This window comes from Eucyclogobius newberryi, unplaced genomic scaffold, assembly GCF_026437365.1.
Source record: "Eucyclogobius newberryi isolate DKJ021-1_F unplaced genomic scaffold, fEucNew1.0.hap1 SCAF_10, whole genome shotgun sequence".
NCBI lineage: Eukaryota > Metazoa > Chordata > Actinopteri > Gobiiformes > Gobiidae > Eucyclogobius > Eucyclogobius newberryi.
Genome location: NW_027315724.1, coordinates 19,224,245 through 19,247,077, shown reverse-complemented (window position 1 = coordinate 19,247,077; position 22,833 = coordinate 19,224,245). Strand labels below are relative to the sequence as shown.

Sequence of the window (22,833 nt, the reverse complement as noted above, 5' to 3'; positions counted from 1 at the left end):
TAACCAAGCGCGTGGAAAACCTAGAGCGTGACTGTACGTCAAGTAGCCCTTTTCCTCAGCGCAGTGATGTGCCTGCACCAGTCAGAGTTTCTTCTCTTCCGCCTACAGCTGAACCAGCATCAACCTCAAGGCAGGACATCGAAACACATGTGAACCTGTTGCTTAGGCCAGTGGAACCTGCTGCAGTAAATACAAGCTTTATTGTCCAGCCTGCTCCGCACCCGAGAGTTATTCCGATGGTTCGGCCTGCTCCACTACCTTCTCCCCCACCTAGAGCCAATCATGCTATTCATCCTGAGCGACAACCTGCCGTTCGAGTAGCCCAATCAATGCAGCTTGAAAGAATGGAGCCAAGTCGGGACCAACTCCTGTACAGCCCGAGTTTGCAACATCTGCCTCCTCTACACAACTCTAACCAGGTTAACTCTGCACAGCCTCATGGGCCTGCAGATGTCAGTAGGCACTACTCTACACCCTTGTATCAGCCGTCACAGGAGGCAGGAGTACAGCAGCCTATTGCCCTTAACCAACAATATGTTGCTCCGCCCACTGATATAGCCAATGCCTATCATCCTCCTACCGCAGATGTAACCCCGCCAAACCTGATGGAAATGATAGTAGCTTCATCATATGGCATCCCTAAACCTAAGCTGGCGACGTTCAGGTCAGGCAGAGAGAGTGACTTTGCATTGCTGAAGAAGGGGCTAGACAGTCTACTTGGCCCACATACTCATCTCACAGAGGAGTATAAATTCCATATTCTGCTAGACCATTTAGAGCATCCGTGTGCTGCACAGGTGGCCCGGCGCTACATTCATGACCGCACTCCCTACACTAGTGCTATGAGGGCGCTAGAACAGAGGTACGGACAACCTAGGCAGTTAGTCCAGAGTGAGTTGAGTGCCATACTTAATTGCCCTCCTATTAGGGCCGGTGACACTCAGGCCTTCGAAGATTTCTCACTAGCAGTATCCAGCTTGGTCGGTCTCCTCAGCTCTATAGATGATGTGGCAGCCAGTGAGCTTCAGTGTGGTTCACATGTCGACAGACTACTCACCAAGCTCCCTCCAAGCTACAGGGACAGTTTCATCGAGTACTGCATCACACGTGGTATCATCCGCACTGGTAGCAGCCGCACATACAACATGTATGACATCTCGGAATGGCTGGAACGGAAATCACAGGTTTTGCAGCTGTCAAGACACACCTCTCAACCGCAGCTGGCAGACAAGCCACGCCAAGAGAGAAGCAACCCAAGAGGCACTACAGGGCCCAAGTCACAGAGTAAGTCTACCTCCATTTATTATGGCTCAGACCCTGCTCAAACACAACCAAAGCCAGAGCCCAGGGCACAAGCTTCTCCTTCCGTCCCTTCTAAGCAGAGGCAGAAGTTCAAGCCATATTGCCCTTACTGTGAAGGCACAGAGCACTACCTTAACGGCTGTGAAGACTTCAGGAAGCTAGACATTAAAGCTGTAGCCTCTTGGGTAAAAGAGAAATCCAAATGTTGGCGCTGTGGCCGTAAACACTCTCCTGATCAGTGTACCCTGAAGAAACCGTGCAGCAGTTGCGGAGATCAGCACTTGTCAGTGCTACATGACCTAGTTGAAGCTAAGAAACGCGACCCTAACATTCTAACTGTGAGCACCAGCAGGATCTTCATGGGTCCTCTCGGACACTCAGGGCGTGTTATGCTCAAGGTTGTTCCCGTTCAGCTACACCATGACAGCAAGTCCCTGGACACATTTGCTCTTCTGGACGACGGCTCAGAGAAAACTATCATACTTCCAGCGGCAGTCAAATCCCTAGGTTTAGAACAGGCAGAGGAGACCCTTTCATTGAGGACTATCCGTCATGATGTGATCCAGGTACAGGGAGCCTATGTCTCATTTCAGCTCTCACCAAAGTCCAAGCCGAAAACCCGCTACAAGATAACGCAGGCCTTCACCGCTACACAATTGAGTCTAGCTGAACAGTCATGCCAAGTAGAGCTCTTAAAGGAGAAGTACCACCACCTACAGCGGGTAAAGCTTGAGGGTTTCACACAGGTGCAGCCTTTGGTGTTAAATGGCTCTGACAATGCTCACCTCATCACTCCTGTCCGTCCAGTCCTGCGTGGGCCAGCCCATGGGCCCGTGGCCATCTGCACCAAGCTCGGGTGGACCATCCAGGGTCCAAGCAGCAGTCTGCCTACACAGCAGGGGGAGGTGCACTGCCTGAACATAACGTGCCTTTCTCCTGCAGAAGCCCTACAGCAGAATGTACAGTGTCTGTGGCAACTAGACGCTCCCCTCTACAGACCAGAGAAGGAGGTTACACGCTCTAAAGAGGATGTAGAAGCCATAGATATGTTAGAGGCCAAGACCATCAGAGTTCCTGAAGAAGGGATAGAGAGATATGCCACTCCCCTGCTTAGGAGGAAAGATTTCCCACAGCTCAAAGTCTCTCCGGAAGTAGTCAAAGGCCTCCTGAGATCCACAGAACGTAAGCTAGCTAGGAACCCTGATCTAGCGCTCACTTACAACAAGGAGATCAAAAGGTTAGTAGACACAGGCTATGTTGTTAAGCTGACTCCAGACCAGATAGATAACTCTACTGAATCTTGGTATGTACCACACCACATAGTACATCACAACAACAAGTCTAGGGTTGTCTTTAACTGCTCTTTTGAGTTCCAGGGGACCGTCCTCAACCACTACCTCCTGCCAGGACCTCCACTGGGCCCCACGCTGCTCGGCGTGCTCCTCCGCTTCCGACAGTTTCCTGTGGCTGTTAGCGGAGACATAAAAGCCATGTTTCACCAGGTCCGGCTGCTGCCAGAGGACCGCCCCCTCCTGCGGTTCTTGTGGCGAGATGGTGAAACAGAGCGGCCCCCAGACGTTTATGAGTGGAGAGTCCTGCCATTCGGGACTACGTGTAGCCCCTGCTGTGCTATCTTTGCACAACAGCGCCATGTGACGGCGCACAAAGATATCCACCAGGACATCTATAACGCAGTGCACAAAGCCTTTTATGTGGACAACTGTTTGCAGTCCCTTTCCAATCCACAAGAAGCCAAGGTTCTCATAGACAAAATGAGAGATCTTCTCCTCCAAGGTGGATTTGAAATACGCCAATGGGCCAGTAACATCCCCGAAGTGGTTGCTCATCTACCCAGCACAGCCAGGTCAGACAGCTGTGAGTTGTGGCTAAACTTCAAATGTCTTGATCCTCAGGAATCAACATTGGGCCTCAGCTGGCATTGCCCAACCGACGTCCTGGGATACAAGTACCGCCCAGTGACCTACAAAACCCCCACACTGCGTAATGTGTACAAAGTCCTGGCCAGTCAGTATGACCCACTGGGTTATATCTGCCCATACACCACAAGGGCAAAGCTTATTGTGCAGGCCCTTTGGAGCACAGAGAGAGGATGGGATGAGCCCATAGAAGGCACGCTGCTCCAGTCCTGGCTGGAATGGGAGGGAGAGCTTTCACACCTTCAGCACATTGCCATTCCTCGCTGTTATGCTCCTCCTCAACAAAGCAACGGTGTGACATATGAGGCCCACATCTTCTGTGATGCCTCTGAGAGGGCTTATGGGGCTGTACCCTATCTCAGAGTGAAGAACGAGCAAGTGCACATCTCCACTTCATTTGTCATGGCCCGGTCCAGAGTCGCACCCCGCAAGCAAGTGTCAATGCCCCGACTGGAGCTGTGTGCTGCGCTCACCGGAGCCCAACTCGCAAAGGTGCTCCAAACCGAAATCACAATCCCACTGCTGTCTGTCTACCTGTGGACAGATTCCACCACAGTGCTGCAATGGATCCAGTCCAGCTCCTGCCGCTACAAGGTATTCGTCGGGGCTCGAATCTGCGAGATCCACGAGCTGACCTCCCCAAAGCAGTGGCATTACGTGAACTCTGGAAATAACCCTGCTGATGACCTCACAAGAGGCAAACACCTGGCAGAGTTGACTGTCTCCAGCCGCTGGTCGGACGGGCCACACTTCCTGACTCAAACACCGGACCTGTGGCCACAGACCCCGACAGAGCTCACAGACTGTGGCAGTGAGGAGCTCAAGAAAGCAGCATTTTGTGGCCATACCACTGCACTTCCAAGCCTCCCAAATCCAGCACAGTATGCAACTCTGGACAACCTAGTCCTGGCCACTCACCAGTCCCTGCATGGGGCGGCCACTCCCTGCACTGCAGCCGAGCGTCTCGAGGCACAGACACAGTTGCTTCGCTCTGCACAAACAGACAGTTTTCCTGAAGAGGTTCAAGCCCTCCGAACAGGCCACACAGTACCAACCAGCAGCCGTCTGAGTGCTCTCTCTCCTGAATACGACAAGCTCAGCGGACTAATCAGAGTTGGAGGACGTCTGCGTCAGGCCACAGATGTAGACCCAGACAGCATTCATCCTATAGTGCTGGCAGCAGATCATCCTCTGACTACGCTTGTCATCAAACACTACGACGCTCAACTCCTCCACCCTGGCGCAGAGAGACTCTATGCAGAGATACGGCGCACCTACTGGATCATCAGAGGACGCCAGGCCATTAAGAAACATCAGTACCAGTGTGTTGACTGCAGAAGATGGCGCGCTTCTCCTTCTACTTCAAAAATGGCGGATCTTCCCTCATCTCCCCAGAGGACTGTGGCCAGTTGGCACCATCACCAAAGTTTTCCCTGGATCAGACGGCGTTGTTAGAGCCGCAGAGGTTCAGGTTAATGACAGTACCTACGTTCGCCCTGTAACCAAACTGGTAGAGCTTCCTTGCAGTGCCTGAAGACGCTGTTAGCATTTCTCTAGACTAGTGGACTTTAGTATGTGTGTATTTGCCCTGCAAATACAGGGGCGGCTGTTAAAAGTCCCCCGGGAAAGTACTACACATCCCACAATGCAACAGGGTTCATTGTAGTTCCTTAAGGCCCGTATGCCGTGTGTTTTTCCATTACTGTTTTTGCCATCACTGTGTGAGGAGCAGAGCGCAGGTTCGCTGTCCTTTATCCTGCCCTTTTTCCTGCCCTTTTATCTTGCCCTTTTATCCAACCTTATCCTGTGTGTATAGGTACCGTGTGCGTCCATATGATGTGAGTATTGTTTGTAACCATGCATGCATATTAAAGTTCTATAAGTTAGAGCGCAGATGCTTGTTTGCGTGCCTGTTAAAGTAATAGCGCGCGGCTCTGCTCCACCTGTTACTACCTACAAATAGTTCTTAAATTCTACACATGCATGTCCATAATCCAATCCTCTGCCCTGTATGTTTCCTGGTAAATAGTCCCTTATGTATATTTGTGCAGTTTACTTTGTATAAAGTTAAGCTTCACCTGTAACCACTTATAAGCTATGGCTCCCTCTGGTGGTCATTTAATATAACTACACTATGGCTCCCTCTGGTGGTCGTTTAATGCTATTACACTATGGCTCCCTCTGGTGGTCGCCGAGTGTAACTGCATCAGGGCTCTCTCTGGTGGTCGCCGAGTGTAACTACATGCCTTTATCCATATTCAATGCAACCTGTTTGTAACTGTTCCTGACACAGTTTTTATTGTTTTTCTTTCAGATAACCACACACACACACACACACACCCTCGCACCTTTCCTCTCAACCCATCTGTATATAGACCTCCTCCTCCCAATGTTTGATCCCTCAATAAATGTTCAAAGTGTGAACTGGAGTTGTCTGTTCCTTCTGACCGAGGAAGACTCAGCTGAAGATTTATCAATAATCAGTGCATACCGGACGCACATAGTATCGCACAATAAGTACTACTGACACACTGCCACCGAACTGTGAAAGTACACACGTTTAAGTACTACAGACACACTGCCACCGAACTGTGAAAGTACACACATATAAGCACTACAGACACTGCCACCGAACTGTGATTGTTTTTCAAAATCTTTCTTTACATTTCTTAAAACTTGAGTGACACACTTTATTTTGGCATGTGTATAATGTATATTATATGTGTATAATTATAATGTATAAGTTTTATTCATTTATAATGTGGATGTTTAATACAAGCTCGTCTGATTCGTGCAGCAAAGGTAAAAGTACAAATAAAAACGCAGTTGGCTTTGGCTCTGATCCTGCAGATTTACATGTAAATGTTTTATTTTCATTTGACTCAGTGTCCCTAATATACAAACACAAATATAATACAAATATAATACAGATACAAATACAAATACAAATACAAATACAAATAAAGTACTGCAAAAGCCTCGTTCCTTTCTCTGTTTTTGTCTTGTTTTAAAAATTCAACTGTTGCACTTGCAGATGTTCACCAGAGGAGGGCAGTGCTGTGAGCTCCAGGTCCAGATCCAGATCCAGATCCAGACTTGGTCCAGAGCTGATCTTCTTCTATTCTAGACCTGGTCCTGGATCAGATTCCAAGCAGACTCCTCAAAGACATTCTCCCCCTAATTATAAACTCTATTCTTAATATAATAAATACTTCAGTAGAAAGTGCTTATGTTCCACATCTTTCAAACATGACGTCATTAAACCAGTTTAGAAAAAGTCTGACCTCGATCCCGACCTAAACCTCAGAGCCCTCCACAGCAGGGTTCAGAGCTCTCCACAGCAGGGTTCAGAGCCCCAGGGTTCAGAGCCCTCCACAGCAGGGTTCAGAGCTCTCCACAGCAGGGTTCAGAGCCCCAGGGTTCAGAGCCCTCCACAGCAGGGTTCAGAGCGCTCCACAGCAGGGTTCGGAGCCCCAGGGTTCAGAGCGCTCCACAGCAGGGTTCGGAGCCCCAGGGTTCAGAGCCCTCCACAGCAGGGTTCAGAGCTCTCCACAGCAGGGTTCAGAGCCCCAGGGTTACGAGCCCTCCACAGCAGGGTTCAGAGCCCACCACAGCAGGGTTCAGAGCCCTCCACAGCAGGGTTCAGAGCCCACCACGGCACTGAAACTGCACTAGTTAAAGTCACAAATGATTAACCCACAGGGGTCAGTACTGGGTCCAGTTCTGTTTCCTGTACATGCTGCCCTTAGGTCACAAGATCAGGTCACATGGCATTAACTTCCACTGCCCTGCAGATGACACTCAGCTGTATTTATCAATGACACTGATCAGAGCGATCCAGTAGACAGACTTAATGCTTGTGTGAAGGATTTAAAAACCTGGAGGACACTTAATGATCTGCTTCTTAACATGATAAACCGAGGTCATTGTGCTGAGCAGGTCATTGTTCATGAGGTCATTGTGCTGGAGGTTATTGTGCTGGAGGTTATTGTGCTGGAGGTCATTGTTCTGGAGGTCATTGTGCTGGAGGTCATTGTGCTGGAAGTTATTGTGCTGAGCAGGTCTTCCTCTGGTTTAGACTCTGTTTTATGTCAGGTCTGCACTTCAGGCTCCATGGCAACAGACCTTTTCATCATGTTAAAGCTTTACTTCCTGTCTCTGTTCTTTAATGAGCTGTGATTGGATGGAAATGGGCCAATCACAAGTTTTGTCCTCAAAGTGGCTCAGAGTGAAGTAAGTGTGAAGTTTGATTCTGTTAAACAAATGTGAGTTTAAAATAACAAGTCCAATAACAGTAACAAGAACAGTAGCAGTTGTAGTAGTAGTGGTAGTAGTAGTAGTAGTAGTAGTAGGAGCAGTAGTACTAGTAGTAGTAGTAGTAGTAGTAATAGTAGTAGTAGTAGTAGTAGTAGTAGTAGTAGTAGTAGTAGTAGTAGTAGTAGTAGTAGTAGTAGTGGTAGCAGTAGTAGTAGTAGTAGTAGTAGTAGCAGGAGCAGGAGCAGTAGTAGTGGTAGTAGTAGTAGTAGTAGTCGTAGTAGTAGTAGTAGTAGTAGTAGTAGTAGTAGTAGTAGTTGTTGTAGTATTTGTCCAAACTGCTCATACTTTTCTCTCCTCTCGACATAAAACCCGGAGCACTTCCTCTTCACATCTTGTCACATTCTTTCAGTTTTTTGTTGAATCTGGTCCAAACAGAGTCCGGATCAGGTTCCACTGGGACCAAACCAGGTCCAGACCAGGATTAGGACTCTGATCTAAACCAGGACTCTGTTTGAATCTGTGAAAGACATTAAGGAAAAGTGCTGAGTCCAACGTGGGTCTGGGTCCTGATGGATCCTCCAGACCCTCTCAGTCCAGACCCTCTCAGACCTGTTCCAGACCCTCTCAGTCCAGACCCTCTCAGACCTGTTCCAGACCCTCTCAGACCTGTTCCAGACCCTCTCAGTCCAGACCCTCTCAGACCTGTTCCAGACCCTCTCAGACCTGTTCCATACCCTCTCAGTCCAGACCCTCTCAGTCCAGACCCTCTCAGACCTGTTCCAGACCCTCTCAGTCCAGACCCTCTCAGACCTGTTCCAGACCCTCTCAGACCTGTTCCATACCCTCTCAGTCCAGACCCTCTCAGTCCAGACCCTCTCAGACCTGTTCCAGACCCTCTCAGTCCAGACCCTCTCAGACCTGTTCCAGACCCTCTCAGACCTGTTCCAGACCCTCTCAGTCCAGACCCTCTCAGACCTGTTCCAGACCCTCTCAGACCTGTTCCATACCCTCTCAGTCCAGACCCTCTCAGTCCAGACCCTCTCAGACCTGTTCCAGACCCTCTCAGTCCAGACCCTCTCAGACCTGGTCCAGACCCTCTCAGACCTGTTCCAGACCCTCTCAGACTTGGATCCGTGTGATGTGGGTTGAATTCCTGACATCCCAGAGGACTCTTCAGCTGTGAGTGAAACGAGCACGACGACTCGCCAGGTTCTGTCTCTGACACAAGACCAGGACTAAAGCAGGACTAAAGCAGGACTAAAGCAGGACTAAACCAGGACTAAAACAAGGACTAAACCAGGACTAAACCAGGACTAAAACCAGGACAAAAACAAGGACTAAACCAGGACTAAAACAAGGACTAAACCAGGACTAAAGCAAGGACTGAACCAGGACTAAACCAGGACTAAACCAGGACTAAAGCAGGACTAAACAAGGACTAAACCAGGACTAAAACAAGGACTAAAGCAGGATTAACAAGGACTAAAGCAGGACTAAAGCAGGACTAAAGCAGGACTAAAACAAGGACTAAACCAGTTCGAAACAAGGACTAAAGCAGGACTAAACCAGGACTAAACCAGGACAAACCAGGACTAAACCAGGACACAGTCGATGACAAATAGGAGCCAGCTCAAACAGGAAGTACCCAACAGGAAGTGGAAGTATATTTGTCTTTCCTTTGACTTCTGAGTCTAAACTGAGAAATGTGTCACAGTTATGACTGATCTGCACAAACATACGGTGACAGAGCAGAGACGGAACTATCTGACAATCTGAGGAGAGCCACAGTCTGAAACACAAGTATGAAGTCTGCGCTCTCAACGGTTTGGAAAAGGAAACGTGTCCATCATGAAGAACAAATCAGCATCACAATTGTTAAAACCTGTTAACGGTCTCTGGGATTAGACCCTTAGTTCGACCCAAAGACCACGAGATCCAACACAAATATCTAAAGAGAAAACAGCGCGTAAACGATGCATTTATCTGTAAAACGGCAGGTCAAACTCACAAATCTCCAGAAAAGTCACACCTCGTCTCCACTGCTGCGTTGAAATCCCCCACGTATATAACCACTGCAACGACTCAAGGTCTCGTCTTTACCCGTGTTGAACTCTTCGCGCTCACAAACCCTTCGTCACACGGGTAATATTCATCTTTTCAGGCTTGTGCTCAGCTTCAGAACAGATTTACTATGTTCTTACTTCCTGGGTTCACAAGACTTTATTATTAGCGGGAAACAACGCTAAGCTAACAGCGCTTGACTTATAACGACTTGAAACTATATGTTTGGGGCTCAATATTCAGCAATGTTTTGTATGTGTGTTTTGTGAGTGTTTTGTGTGTGTGTGTGTGTGTGGTGTCTGTGTTTTGTGTGTGTGTGTGTGTGTGTGTGTGTGTGTGTGTGGTGTCTGTGTGTGTGTGTGTGTGTGTGTGTGTGTTTGTGTGTGTGTGTGTGTGATAAAATGTGAATATATGATTATATTTCTGTGATGTATTTTATCTGCATAATAGTGATATTTTATCTGCATCATTAGTCTAAGAGAAGAACGGGTGTGTGACAAACTGCATTTATGAAGGGGTCGTAAAGATGGGCCAAAGGATGTTTACCCTAGGGGGTGTGACAGCCCAGAGGAGTTTGGGTAATGTTTACCCAAGGCTTGATCTCTAGGAAAAATACCAGCTGTAAAACAAGTGCCTTGATGTGAAGCTGACCAATGAGAAATGTGACCCGCCTATTCCAGAATATCTAATAAAACCAACCAGCATGGGAAAAAACGGGGTGAGACGCAGGAGGGTCAGCCAGGCTGCTTAAAACAACCTGGCTGACACAGCCCAGCGTTTTCTCCCAAGCTTGCCATACAAATGTCTGATATTTCTGTGTCGTTTCATATTCTAAGTTGAATTGTGTTCTCTATGTGTTAAGGAATAGCATCGGTGTAATGTCTCCTCCCAAGGACATTTTCTGGTCCTATCGAGCCGGACGACCAGCTGGAGGAGGAGGAGCTCGAGGAGAGCGCGTCGTTTCGAAGCAGCAGGAGAACACAGGCGACGAAGAAGGTCAGACAAAAACTTTGTGTGTGAAAAAGAGTTAGCCATAAAACGTTTTATGCATTAGTTTGATATTTACTGGAAAAATATCGTAGGCTTTTATGCCCAGTTAGGTATTACTGAGGAAATGCCCAGTTAGGTATTACTGAGGAAATGCCCAGTTAGGTATTACTGAGGAAATGCCCAGTTAGGTATTACTGAGGAAATGCCCAGTTTGATATTGCTGAGGAAATATGTGTGAATGTAAGCGCTGTGCACGAGCGAAGTAAGTAAGAGAGAAGTGTGAATGTGTGAATGAGGATTAATAAGTCATTAACTAACAAGTGTGAATCACAATTAATCATACAAGGGTCACAAGGCGTTATTCTGAGAGATCTAAAACACCACGTTTATGTCCGGAGGAATCTAATAAGGAATTTTCTCTAGAAGCTTGACATTGACCGTGACTGTAAAGCAAGTAGAATTTCTCTCAGACGACCGAGACCACATAATGCCAAAATTATCACCCCAAACTGTAAAAGGAAAAGTCATAAGAGGATTTTGGAGGGAGACTTCCAGTGTGCTCAGATGACGTGGAGAGAGGGGGAGATAAGGGGGGTCAACAAGACAGGAGAAGGGAAAGCAGTTCAGAGGACGCTCTGAAGGAAGGTTAAGGAACCCAGCTGGTTTAAATTTTAGTATTAGAACAAATTTTAAGGGTTTTGTTTTGATTGAGAACAATCAATTATAAAGATTTCATTAAACTTACTAAGAGATGAAGATTAATTCAGATTTTTATAGATGGCCAATATTTTGGGGAATGTGATCACAGACAAGACAGGACACTTCCTGTCCCCGACATAGAAGACAAAAGTCGTGTTTTTTGAGTGCACAGAACAAAGCTACGTTTTGTTTTGTTTTGTTTTATTTTTGGACTTGACGAAAATTATCTTTTTGGACTTAATGCATGACTAGATGAAAGTACAGGACGAAAAGACAGAAGTGTTTTTAAATTTAGGATCAAATGCAGGCACAGGCCTGGAAGTGATAATGTGGGTAAATTAGTGACTACTGATGTTTTTGGACACAGAACGGGCAGTAAGTAAAGTGATAGTAAAAGTTATATCAGTAACTTATTTATTTGTATTATCATGAGGAAACCTCATATTGCATGTAGACGTAAGTGAGGGAATAAGTTAAATAATGACGTCCGATGTCCTCCTTGGAAAGACATGAATGGGTCATTAACTAGGGCAATTGACGCAGAAGTGGGGGGACATGGGACATGTCCCCCCACATGTGTTTATTAACTAACAGGGTGACAAAAGGACACCAAGTCATAAAAGATAGTCAGAGATAAAGGGCTATTGACTGGCAAAGAATCTGGAGGACTCAGGATGGAGCAGATGTTGTTATCTTTGAGTACCAACAGCAACACCTCAGGGGGGGTTGACTGATGAGTAATAGGAAAAGTTAACATTAACATGGAAAGAATTTTACATTCTAAAGTAAATACCTGAAGGATTGTTGAGATTCAATCAAGAATTGAATAGATTTAAATAAGACATTATCATCTAAATTTAGACGCTATAGAAGTTATGAAACCAGTGATAACAGGACTTAAACATTATAGGACTCAGGACGGAGGTAAGAGATGGTTAGACTACAAGAAAGAGAGAACGTAAAAGCAGGTTACAAGTGAGGGTAAGAGTAAGTGAAAAGAGAGAAAGAAAAAGCAGGTTTAGAAATTTGGAAATGGGTGTTTCCTCCGTTACAAGAGGAAGACAGAGAGAACAAACAGAGGGGAAGACAGAGAGGAAGATGTGATGAGAGACAAAGGAAAGACAAAGAAAGTAGGCAACAAGGGGAAAACAGGTTGATACAAGAGACGTGCCTTATGGACAAGGGGAAGGTTCAGAATCATTTTGATTGTTATACACATATAGACTTGTTAGAACAAACTAATACACAATGTTTGTAAAGCACCACATGAGTAGGTGTGAGAGATTGAGTTTGAAACTCACCTGAAGCACATATAGAAGATTAGAACATGTTACATTAAATGGGCCACACCCACAGAGGAGATGTGAAATTATGTGATGAATACTCTAAGTTGTGAACTGAGCCTTAAGGCCAGCTCAACGGGGGAATTATTGAGATAATTATTATTGTTTGATGTATTTGTATTGCACACATACTCACACACACACACACACACACACACACATACATACACATACACACACACACACACATACGCGTGCACACGTGGAGACCAAACATTAGAGTTTGAAACATTTAGAGTTTGAAACATTTAGAGTTTGAGACATTTAGAGTTTGAAACATTTGGAGTTTGAAACAAATGGTGGTAAAACAAATAGATTTGGGAAGTGTAAGATTACAGACACAGACACATGGGCCCAGCACCGTGGAAGGGGTGGCTCGGCCAGGGATGTGACTACTGAACTGTGAAAGGTCAAGAGGTGACATTGCGAAGTTGGAGTGACAGACGCAATTCCATCTCTTCCTTGATTACATCCTGGATTAGTGAATGTTGTAAACTATCTGGATTATTTAATTTTGTTTAAATGTAGAAGTTTGAGAAATGGGCAAGGCCATATCTCAAAAAGGAGGGATGTGTACGTGTAAACAAATATTCCGAATCAATAATTACTAAAAAAAAATTGTAAACAAAAAAACTGTTTGAAATACACTGAACTGTCGAAAAGACTTTGTTTATCACCGCAGCAAGAACGTGTTGGAGATGTGGTGTTTACAGAGACGAGCCAAGTGGACGAGCAAAGTGGACGGAGCCACACCGTGTCGTCCTCACCAGGGGAGGACAAGATCATGGGTGAGCAGACAACACAGCACCAGATCCACAAGCAATCTACAAGACGCAGGACTTTGTTTGTATGAGTTTTGTCCAGAGTCTACGGTAGAGTACGATACTTTGCTACAATGGATGAGGAGACAGATTCTACAGTACGCAAAGTACTATACTCTGCTACAATGAACGGGAGCCAGAGGCTACGGTGCGCAGAGTACCATACTCTGCGAAAAAGAATCAACGAGTTATCATAATCATCACAGCGATGACGGTGATATGGGTGCTGAACACCTGTATTGTGCACGGGACAATCGGGACAATCGATCAACATACACAACTGTGTATACCGGTAAATGGGAATATAGAGGGAAGAAAATAAGTGATCAACTTGAAAGGTTGTGAAATGTGTAATGTGAAATGTGAAATGTATAATGTACAATTGACATGACAGTAGCTGAAGAAACAGAATGGCATATTACACCACAGCCACTGTTGTTTGCACTAACTAAGAGGGTTTTTTATCTGCTACAACATAACTACATGCAATGTTAATGAGACTATGAATTGAGATGGGAAATGTACCAGTTCATATGTGTCATAGTTGTGACCGAAGCGAGCAGCGGAAGAAGGTCTATTAAGAAACCAAGCGAGGATGTATGGTGGTGTGGGGACACAGTGCTGAGAAGGCACTTGGAGGCAAAGGGTGTGGGACGATGTGCCTATGTATCCCTTTTGTGGCCAGCCATGGTCAGAACAGAGACCAGCATCACCCAGAACCATACCGCAGGGTCAAGGTCGAGAGGTTAGTGGACAATCTGGTTCCAGTAGCACCTGATACTACGTATTTGATTCTATTGGGGTGTCCAGAGAGGTCCCTGACGAGTCAAACTGACTGACCAGAGAGCAGCGGGTTTAAGGGCTTTCCGCTTGTACTTCTATATTTCCCATCACACCGCACAAATTATAGACAAGATAAATTGTCTGTTTGTCAAATTACAGAGATTGACCAATCTGACTCAAAATTTAGGACAGTAATGCTGTAGACATGTTGTGGGCCGAGAGAAAAGAAGTGTGTTCAATGTTGAGAACTGTGCATCACTTTTTGAGTGTAAAAGTGTCATTTTAACACCAATATGAAAGACATGTTGAAAACTGAAAAGAGTAATGTGTTTGGCATATGATACAGTAGACTAATGCTTTGATAAACAGGAGGGAAATGTGATCAAATGTGAATATATGATTATATTTCTGTGATGTATTTTATCTGCATAATAGTCGGTGTAATCCCTCATTCGTCCAGGCGTGTTCCATAGTAGAAAAAGCTTCAGTTGTAGTCATCTGGACTCAGTTTGAAAAAATAGACGTTTCGACTCTCATCCAAGAGTCATTGTCAATAACAGAATTTAGGTCGAGAACTCCGATATTAATACTGTTCTGTGGTAAGACCCGCCCATTGGGAGGAGCCTTCCTGAAGTAGAAAGAGTTGTTTGTTTCAATAGAAACTCCCCTTTGTATCTACCGAGCTAGCCTATTCAGAATCTTAATGGGCTATTAGAAACCTCTTTGTCTTTGTGAGACCCTGGCTCGACCACCCTGAGTACCTGATTAGCATCTGAATGTCCTTTACCTTTCCAGGGGTTCAGAATCCCATTATAAATAACAGGAAGATGAAACCTAAGCCCTCCATTTCTGTTTAAAGAAGGTCTTTCTTTTTTAACAAAAATAGCTTCCTTGACTCCTCTTTCAAACCATCTTTTCTCCCTGCTTAAAACCTTCACCTCACCGTCTTCAAACGAGTGATTAGAGGCTTCAAGATGGAGATGCACGGCGCTCTGAGGTCCTGAACTAGTATTTCTTCTGTGCTGATAAAGCCTCTTGTGTAGAGGCTGTTTCGTCTCACCTATGTAACGTTCTTTACAACTTTCTTCACTGCATTGGATCGAATAAACTACATTGCTCTGTTTTTGAGTCGGCAACTTGTCCTTTGGGTGAACCAGTTTTTGTCTTAAAGTGTTTCCTGGTTTAAAATAAACAGGGACTTCGTGTTGTCTAAAAATTCTCTGCAATTTTTCCGACAGGCCAGACACATAAGGGATAGAGACACCCTTCCTTCTCTGTTCAGTTTCCCTTTTGTTCTGCTTCTTGGTTCTCTTCACTCTGTTGAGAGCCCAAGCGGGGTAACCACAGGCTGAGAGGGCATTTCGGACATGTTTTTCCTCTTTCTTCTTGCCCTCTGAGCTGGTGGGCACACCTTGAGCTCTGTGTTGTAAGGTTCTGATCACACCCAGCTTGTGCTGTAGTGGGTGGTTGGAGCCAAAGAGCAGATACTGGTCCGTGTGTGTAGGTTTCCTATATACTTCTATTTGGAGTTTCCCGTCCTCTCCTCTGATCGTGGAACAATCAAGAAAGGCCAAGCGATTCTCCTTAGCGTCTTCTCTTGTAAACCTAATATGTGGGTCCACAGCATTGATGTGATCAGAGAAGGTTTCCAGCTCTTGTTTCTTGATTGTTACAAAAGTATCATCGACATAGCGGAGCCACAGTTTTGGGGCTATGCCTGAGAATGAGGACAGTGCCTTCTTCTCAAAGTGCTCCATGTACAGGTTGGCCACTATGGGAGAGACGGGCGAGCCCATGGCACAGCCATGAATCTGTCTGTAAAATTGTCCCCGGAATTGAAAGTAAGTGGTGTTCAGACAGATGTCCAACAGTTTACATATGTGTTCAGGTGTCAGTTTGGTCCTTTCCTGTAGGGTGGTGTCTTCCTGCAGTCTGATCCTCACTGCTGCTACTGCATCAGAGGTCGGGATGCAGGTGAACAGGGACACAACATCATATGAAACCATGAGGTCATCTGGGTCCAGTTGGAGATGTTTCACTTTATCCACAAAGTTGTGCGTGTTTTCCACATGATGTTCCGAATTCCCCACAAGCGGAGCCAATATAGTTGTTAAATGCTTGGCCACATTGTAGGTGATGGAATCTGTGCTGCACACTATGGGTCTGAGTGGAACATCCTTTTTGTGTATTTTTGGAAGGCCATAAATGCAAGGCATGGCTTCACCAGAAAAGACCTTCTTTAAACAGAAATGGAGGGCTTAGGTTTCATCTTCCTGTTATTTATAATGGGATTCTGAACCCCTGGAAAGGTAAAGGACATTCAGATGCTAATCAGGTACTCAGGGTGGTCGAGCCAGGGTCTCACAAAGACAAAGAGGTTTCTAATAGCCCATTAAGATTCTGAATAGGCTAGCTCGGTAGATACAAAGGGGAGTTTCTGTTGAAACAAACAACTCTTTCTACTTCAGGAAGGCTCCTCCCAATGGGCGGGTCTTACCACAGAACAGTATTAATATCGGAGTTCTCGACCTAAATTCTGTTATTGACAATGACTCTTGGATGAGAGTCGAAACGTCTATTTTTTCAAACTGAGTCCAGATGACTACAACTGAAGCTTTTTCTACTCTGCATAATAGTGATATTTTATCTGCATCATTAGTCTAAGAGAAGAACGGGTGTGTGACAAACTGCATTTGTGAAGGGGTCGTAAAGATGGGCCAAAGGATGTTTACCCTAGGGGGGTGTGACAGCCCAGAGGAGTTTGGGTAATGTTTACCCAAGGCTTGATCTCTAGGAAGAATACCAGCTGTAAAACTAGTGCCTTGATGTGAAGCTGACCAATGAGAAATGTGACCCGCCTATTCCAGAATATCTAAAAAAACCAACCAGCATGGGAAAAAATGGGGTGAGACGCAGGAGGGTCAGCCAGGCTGCTTAAAACAACCTGGCTGACACAGCCCAGCGTTTTCTCCCAAGCTTGCCACACAAATGTCTGATATTTCTGTGTCGTTTCATATTCTAAGTTGAATTGTGTTCTCTATGTGTTAAGGAATAGCATCTGGTGTATGTCTAATTCCGTGACAGTGTGTGTGTGTGTGTGTGTGTGTGTGAGAGTGTGTGTGTGTGTGTGTGTGTGTGTTGTAGAAGTAGAAGTAGGTCAAACAGAACAAAGCTGAGTCAGTTAAACACAGACTTCAGGACTGAAACAAGTGAGCTGAAAGGATCAGAAATACTCTCGTCATTGTCACTTTTTGAGGTAATTGTACTTCTTTTGAGTAGATGTTGTATTTGTAATTGTTTTTATCTAGAGTTAAATCACAGTTTAACGGTCGCAATTAGCAACATTTTACGTTTTTAGTCATGTAACTTTGACTTTACTTTTTACTCTTTTTATCAGTCCTAGTTCAGAATCAGAAAAAGTTTATTACCTTTGTTAAAGAACAGTATTCTCAACATAAAACGATCAACAATGAATAAGTCAAAAAGAGAAACAATGTTCTTAAAATCTTCTATAGGATAAAAATAACACCAAGCTATAAGATAAAAAAAAAATTAAAAAAATATATAGGCAAAATAGCCGTGGCCTCCTGCCTGAGGGGAGTGGCCTCCTGCCTGAGGGGAGTGGCTCAAATAGTCCATGTCCAGGGTGATCTGACCCCTCGTCCCAGAGTCCTGGAGACGTACAGGTCCTGCAGAGATGGAAGTCTGCAGCCGATCACCTTCTCAGCAGAGGGCGCTGTAGTCTCTGTTTGTCCCTGGCTGTGGCTCCAGTGTACCACACAGTGATGGAGGAGGTGATGGAGGAGGTGATGGAGGAGGTGAGGATGGACTCAATGATGGCCGTGTAGAACTGCACCATCATCTCCTCTGTCAGCTTGGCTTTCTTCAGCTGCTGCAGGAAGTAGATCCTCTGCTGGGCCTTCTTGATGAAGGAGCTGATGGTGGGCCCCCACTTGAGGTCCTGGTGATGGTGGTGCCAAGAAAGTGGAGTGAGTCCACAGTGGAGATGGGGGAGTCTATGATAGTGTGGGAGGGGGGCTGGGGGGCTTTGACTCTCCTGAAGTTCACGATCATCTCCACTGTTTTCTGGGCGTTGAACTCCAGGTTGTTACCGCTGCACCAGGACACCAGCCGCTCCACCTACTCCTGGAGACAGACTCATCCCCGTCCGAAATGAGCACAGACCTGTTGGCTCTGTAGGCGAACTGCAGGGGCTCCAGCAGTGGTCCAGCAGGGGGTCCAGCAGGGGGTCCAGCAGGGAGGAGGTATGGGACTTGAGGTGGGGGAGGACCAGGAGCTCAAATGACTTCATCACTACAGACGTCAGTGCCACAGGTCTGTAGTCATTAAGTTCAGTGATCCTGTCTTGGGGACAGGGACAATGATGGACGACTTGAAGCTGGGACATGTCATGACTCTAGGAGGTGTTAAAAATGCCAGTGAAGACAGGGGCCAGCTCGCCTGCACAGTGTCTTAAGGTGGAGGGAGTGACACCGTCTGGTCCAGCAGACCTGGTTCAGTCCTGGTTCAGTTCAGGTTTAGTCCTGGTTCAGTCCTGGTTTAGTCCTGGTTCAGTCCTGGTTCAGTCCTGGTTTAGTCCTGGTTCAGTCCTGATTTAGTCCCTGTTACTTACTTTGGGTAGTTCATGCAGTAAAGCGTGTAGATGTCGAAGGCTTCGCTCTGAAACAAAACAAAAGAAAATTGTTAAAATCATTGGTTATTTTTAACAGATTATGAACCTAAAGAACGTGTTAAGAACATTTAGTGTAAGAGCTTTTCTTACAACACCAACTGTTCAGAACCAGGTCCAGTCCAGGTCCAGTCCAGGTCCAGGTCCAGGTGAGAGTCCTGGTCTGGACTCTCAAACTAGATTCTGTTCTTTTCATTGAGTTTGAACAAAAACAGCTGTGACTCAAACAAACGTCTGAGGTGTGAGGGCTGAACCAGGTCTGGACCAGGTCTGGACCAGGTCTGAACCAGGTCTGAACCAGGTCCGAACCAGGTCTGGACCAGGTCTGAACCAGGTCTGAACCAGGTCTGGACCAGGTCTGGACCAGGTCTGAACCAGGTCTGGACCAGGTCTGAACCAGGTCTGAACCAGTTTCTGGAACAGAACGAGGACCGGTTCTGGTGAAACACTAAACATATAAAATGGTTATTATAATTTTCCATTTCTAAAAATGGATCCTGGAGAATGAAAAACACATCTTATCTGAAATACATCCGAAACTAAAGGTTCAGCGCCAAAACTCAATCTGCACAAGTCCAGAAGCTTCTGCTCATGGTGATGTCATCAGAGACACCAGGAACATCTCATGTCTCATGTCTCTGACAACAGGAACATCTCATGTCTCATGTCTCTGATGACACCAAGAACATCTCATGTCTCTGACACCAGGAACATCTCATGTCTCATGTCTCTGACACCAGGAACATCTCATGTCTCTGATGACACCAGGAACATCTCATGTCTCATGTCTCTGACACCAGGAACATCTCATGTCTCTGATGACACCAGGAACATCTCATGTCTCTGATGACACCAGGAACATCTCATGTCTCATGTCTCTGACACCAGGAACATCTCATGTCTCTGATGACACCAGGAACATCTCATGGCTCATGTCTCTGACACCAGGAACATCTCATGTCTCTGATGACACCAGGAACATCTCATGGCTCATGTCTCTGACACCAGGAACATCTGATGTCTCTGATGACACCAGGAACATCTCATGTCTCTGATGACACCAGGAACATCTCATGGCTCATGTCTCTGACACCAGGAACATCTGATGTCTCTGATGACACCAGGAACATCTCATGTCTCTGATGACACCAGGAACATCTCATGGCTCATGTCTCTGACACCAGGAACATCTGATGTATCTGATGACACCAGGAACATCTCATGTCTCTGACACCAGGAACATCTCATGTCTCTGACGACACCAGGAACATCTCATGTCTCTGATGACACCGGGAACATCTCATGTCTCTGACACCAGGAACATCTCATGTCTCTGATGACACCAGGAACATCTCATGTCTCTGATGACACCAGGAACATCTCATGTCTCTGATGACACCGGGAACATCTCATGTCTCTGACACCAGGAACATCTCATGTCTCTGATGACACCAGGAACATCTCATGTCTCTGACGACACCAGGAACATCTCATCTGAACCAGGTCATAACCAGGTCTGAACCAGGTCAAGACTGGGACTCTGGATCAGATCCTAATGAAGTCCCTTGTGTTGCTGGTCATTTCCGCTGTGGAGCAGGTTTATGAGCTGCTGGGTCTGTTTCCAGTGAGCGGCCTCAGAGGAAACAGGTCTCACCTCATAAACCCGGTCCAGACCTGGCCCTGGTCCAGACCCAGGACTTTTCAGGAGCAGATCATTCACACATTTCTGTTTTTGAATGAAAATTAAACTCACTCTCTCCACGAAACAGTCTGCGATGGCGGCGGCATCCGGACTGCGCTCCAAGTCCTCCAGGAGGTCACTGTGGACAGAAACAGGGTCAGAACCAGGTCAGAACCAGGTCAGAACCAGGTCTAAACCAGGACTAAACCAGGTCTAAACCAGGTCTAAACCAGGACTAAACCAGGTCTAAACCAGGACTAAACCAGGTCTAAACCAGGTCTAAACCAGGTCTACCCCAGGTCAGAAACAGGGTCTGAACCAGATCTGAACAAGGTCTAAACTCCTAGAAGGTCGTCAGAGATCCAAGCTCTGACGACAACATTAGCACAACATTAGCACAACATTAGTGCAACATTAGCGCAACATTGGCACAACATTAGCACAACATTAGCACAACATTAGTGCAACATTAGCGCAACATTGGCACAACATTAGCACAACATTAGCACAACATTAGCGCAACATTAGTGCAACATTGGCACAACATTAGCACAACATTAGCACAACATTAGCGCAACATTAGCACAACATCAGCCAACATTAGCGCAACATTAGCACAACATCAGCGCAACATTAGCACAACATTAGCACATTAACATAACGTTGTATTTCTAACGACAGAGGCTCAAGGCAGGAAAATAACACGAGAACTACGTGTAATATTTTAACTCTCAGACATTAAACTTAAACGCAGGAGCGGCCATTTTGGATCCTCTACGTTTCCCAGTTTCTCTGTAGGAACTCTGAGATTTAAGTCTGTTCCAGCCTGGATTTACATGTCAGAACTGGAAATATCCGACCTCCGATGACTGGAACTAAACCAGGACTAAACCAGGACAGAACCAGGTCCGAACCAGATCCGGGTTTCAGGCGGGTGCAGAGACGGGACCACTCAGACCCAGGCCCGAACGTAAACCTGTTTTTGTTTCTAGATAAAAGATCGGGGGAAATGTTTGTGGGTTTTATTCTTGGAACAGAACACCGACTTCCTCTGAGAACTTGGACTTCTTCGAAAAACACGTTGAGGCTCTTACGCAACCGCTCGACCTGCCGCGACTCCACTTGACCCTTGGTTACCGTGGCGACCCCTGACCCTCCGCGGTCACATGACTCCGAGGCCAAACGGCTCTGTTCTGACTGAGTTCAAAGAAGAAAAGTCTGACGAAGAACCAGAAATCCACATTTTCCAATCCTTCCACCGACTGAAGTCTAAAGAATCATGTCTAAAGTCTAAGATGTCTAACTCCAGTAGGGGGCGCTGATGGAGTACTTGGATACAACCGCCATAAAACACCAAAGAAGAAGAAGACTGAAGTCACTTTTCATCTTTTACTGAAAGTTATTTTGTCTGACCAGTTTCTAAAGTTAATTTGCTTCTGTAGGATTAAATGACTAAATTGTCATGTTTGGTGGCTAATGCTGAGGTAATGCTAAATCTGAGGCTAACGCTAACACTGAGGGTAACGCTAACGCTGAGTGTAATGCTGAATCTGAGGCTAACGCTAACACTGAGGGTAACGCTAACGCTGAGTGTAATGCCAAATCTGATGGTAATGCTAAATCTGAGGGTAATGTTAACACTGAGATAACGCTAACACTGAGGGTAACGCTAACCTTGAGGTAACGCTAACACTGAGGGTAACGCTAACACTGAGGGTAATGCTAACGCTGAGGGTAACGCTAAATCTGAGGCTAATGCTAACTCTGAGGGTAACGCTAAATCTGAGGCTAACACTGAGGGTAATGTTAAATCTGAGGCTAACGCTAACACTGAGGGTAACGCTAAATCTGAGGCTAATGCTAACACTGAGGGTAACGCTAAATCTGAGGCTAACACTGAGGGTAATGTTAAATCTGAGGCTAACGCTAACACTGAGGGTAACGCTAACACTGAGGGTAACGCTAACACTGAGGGTAACGTTAACGCTGAGGGTAATGCTAACTCTGAGGCTAACACTTAGGGTAACGCTAATGCTGAGGGTAAAGCTAAATCTGAGGCTAATGCTAACTCTGAGGCTGACAATAACTCCCCTGTTGAAATTGCATTACGCTAATTCTCAGGCTAACGATAACTCCGAGGTCAATGCTAAATCTGAGGCTAACGCTAACTCCCCCAATGAAAATGCAACGGAACCCAGCGTTTTGCTAACAATCGCTGGGTCTATGAGTCTATTTTTCCTTTTTCAGTTAAAACAGACGCTTTAAAACG

The 22,833-nt window shown here is 45.9% G+C and overlaps 1 protein-coding gene across 1 annotated transcript in view; it reads right to left on the bottom strand.

The window, feature by feature from the left end:
- Positions 1-22,833, bottom strand: part of plekhg2 (pleckstrin homology domain containing, family G (with RhoGef domain) member 2) — a 69,552-nt gene that overhangs the window by 8,956 nt on the left and 37,763 nt on the right. Inside the window, exons 6-7 of the mRNA XM_072456634.1 lie at positions 20,637-20,703; positions 18,827-18,873 (exon numbers count right to left, since the gene is read on the bottom strand). Of these exons, the coding sequence (XP_072312735.1) occupies positions 18,827-18,873; positions 20,637-20,703 (114 nt within the window). The remainder of the gene's footprint in view (positions 1-18,826; positions 18,874-20,636; positions 20,704-22,833) is intronic.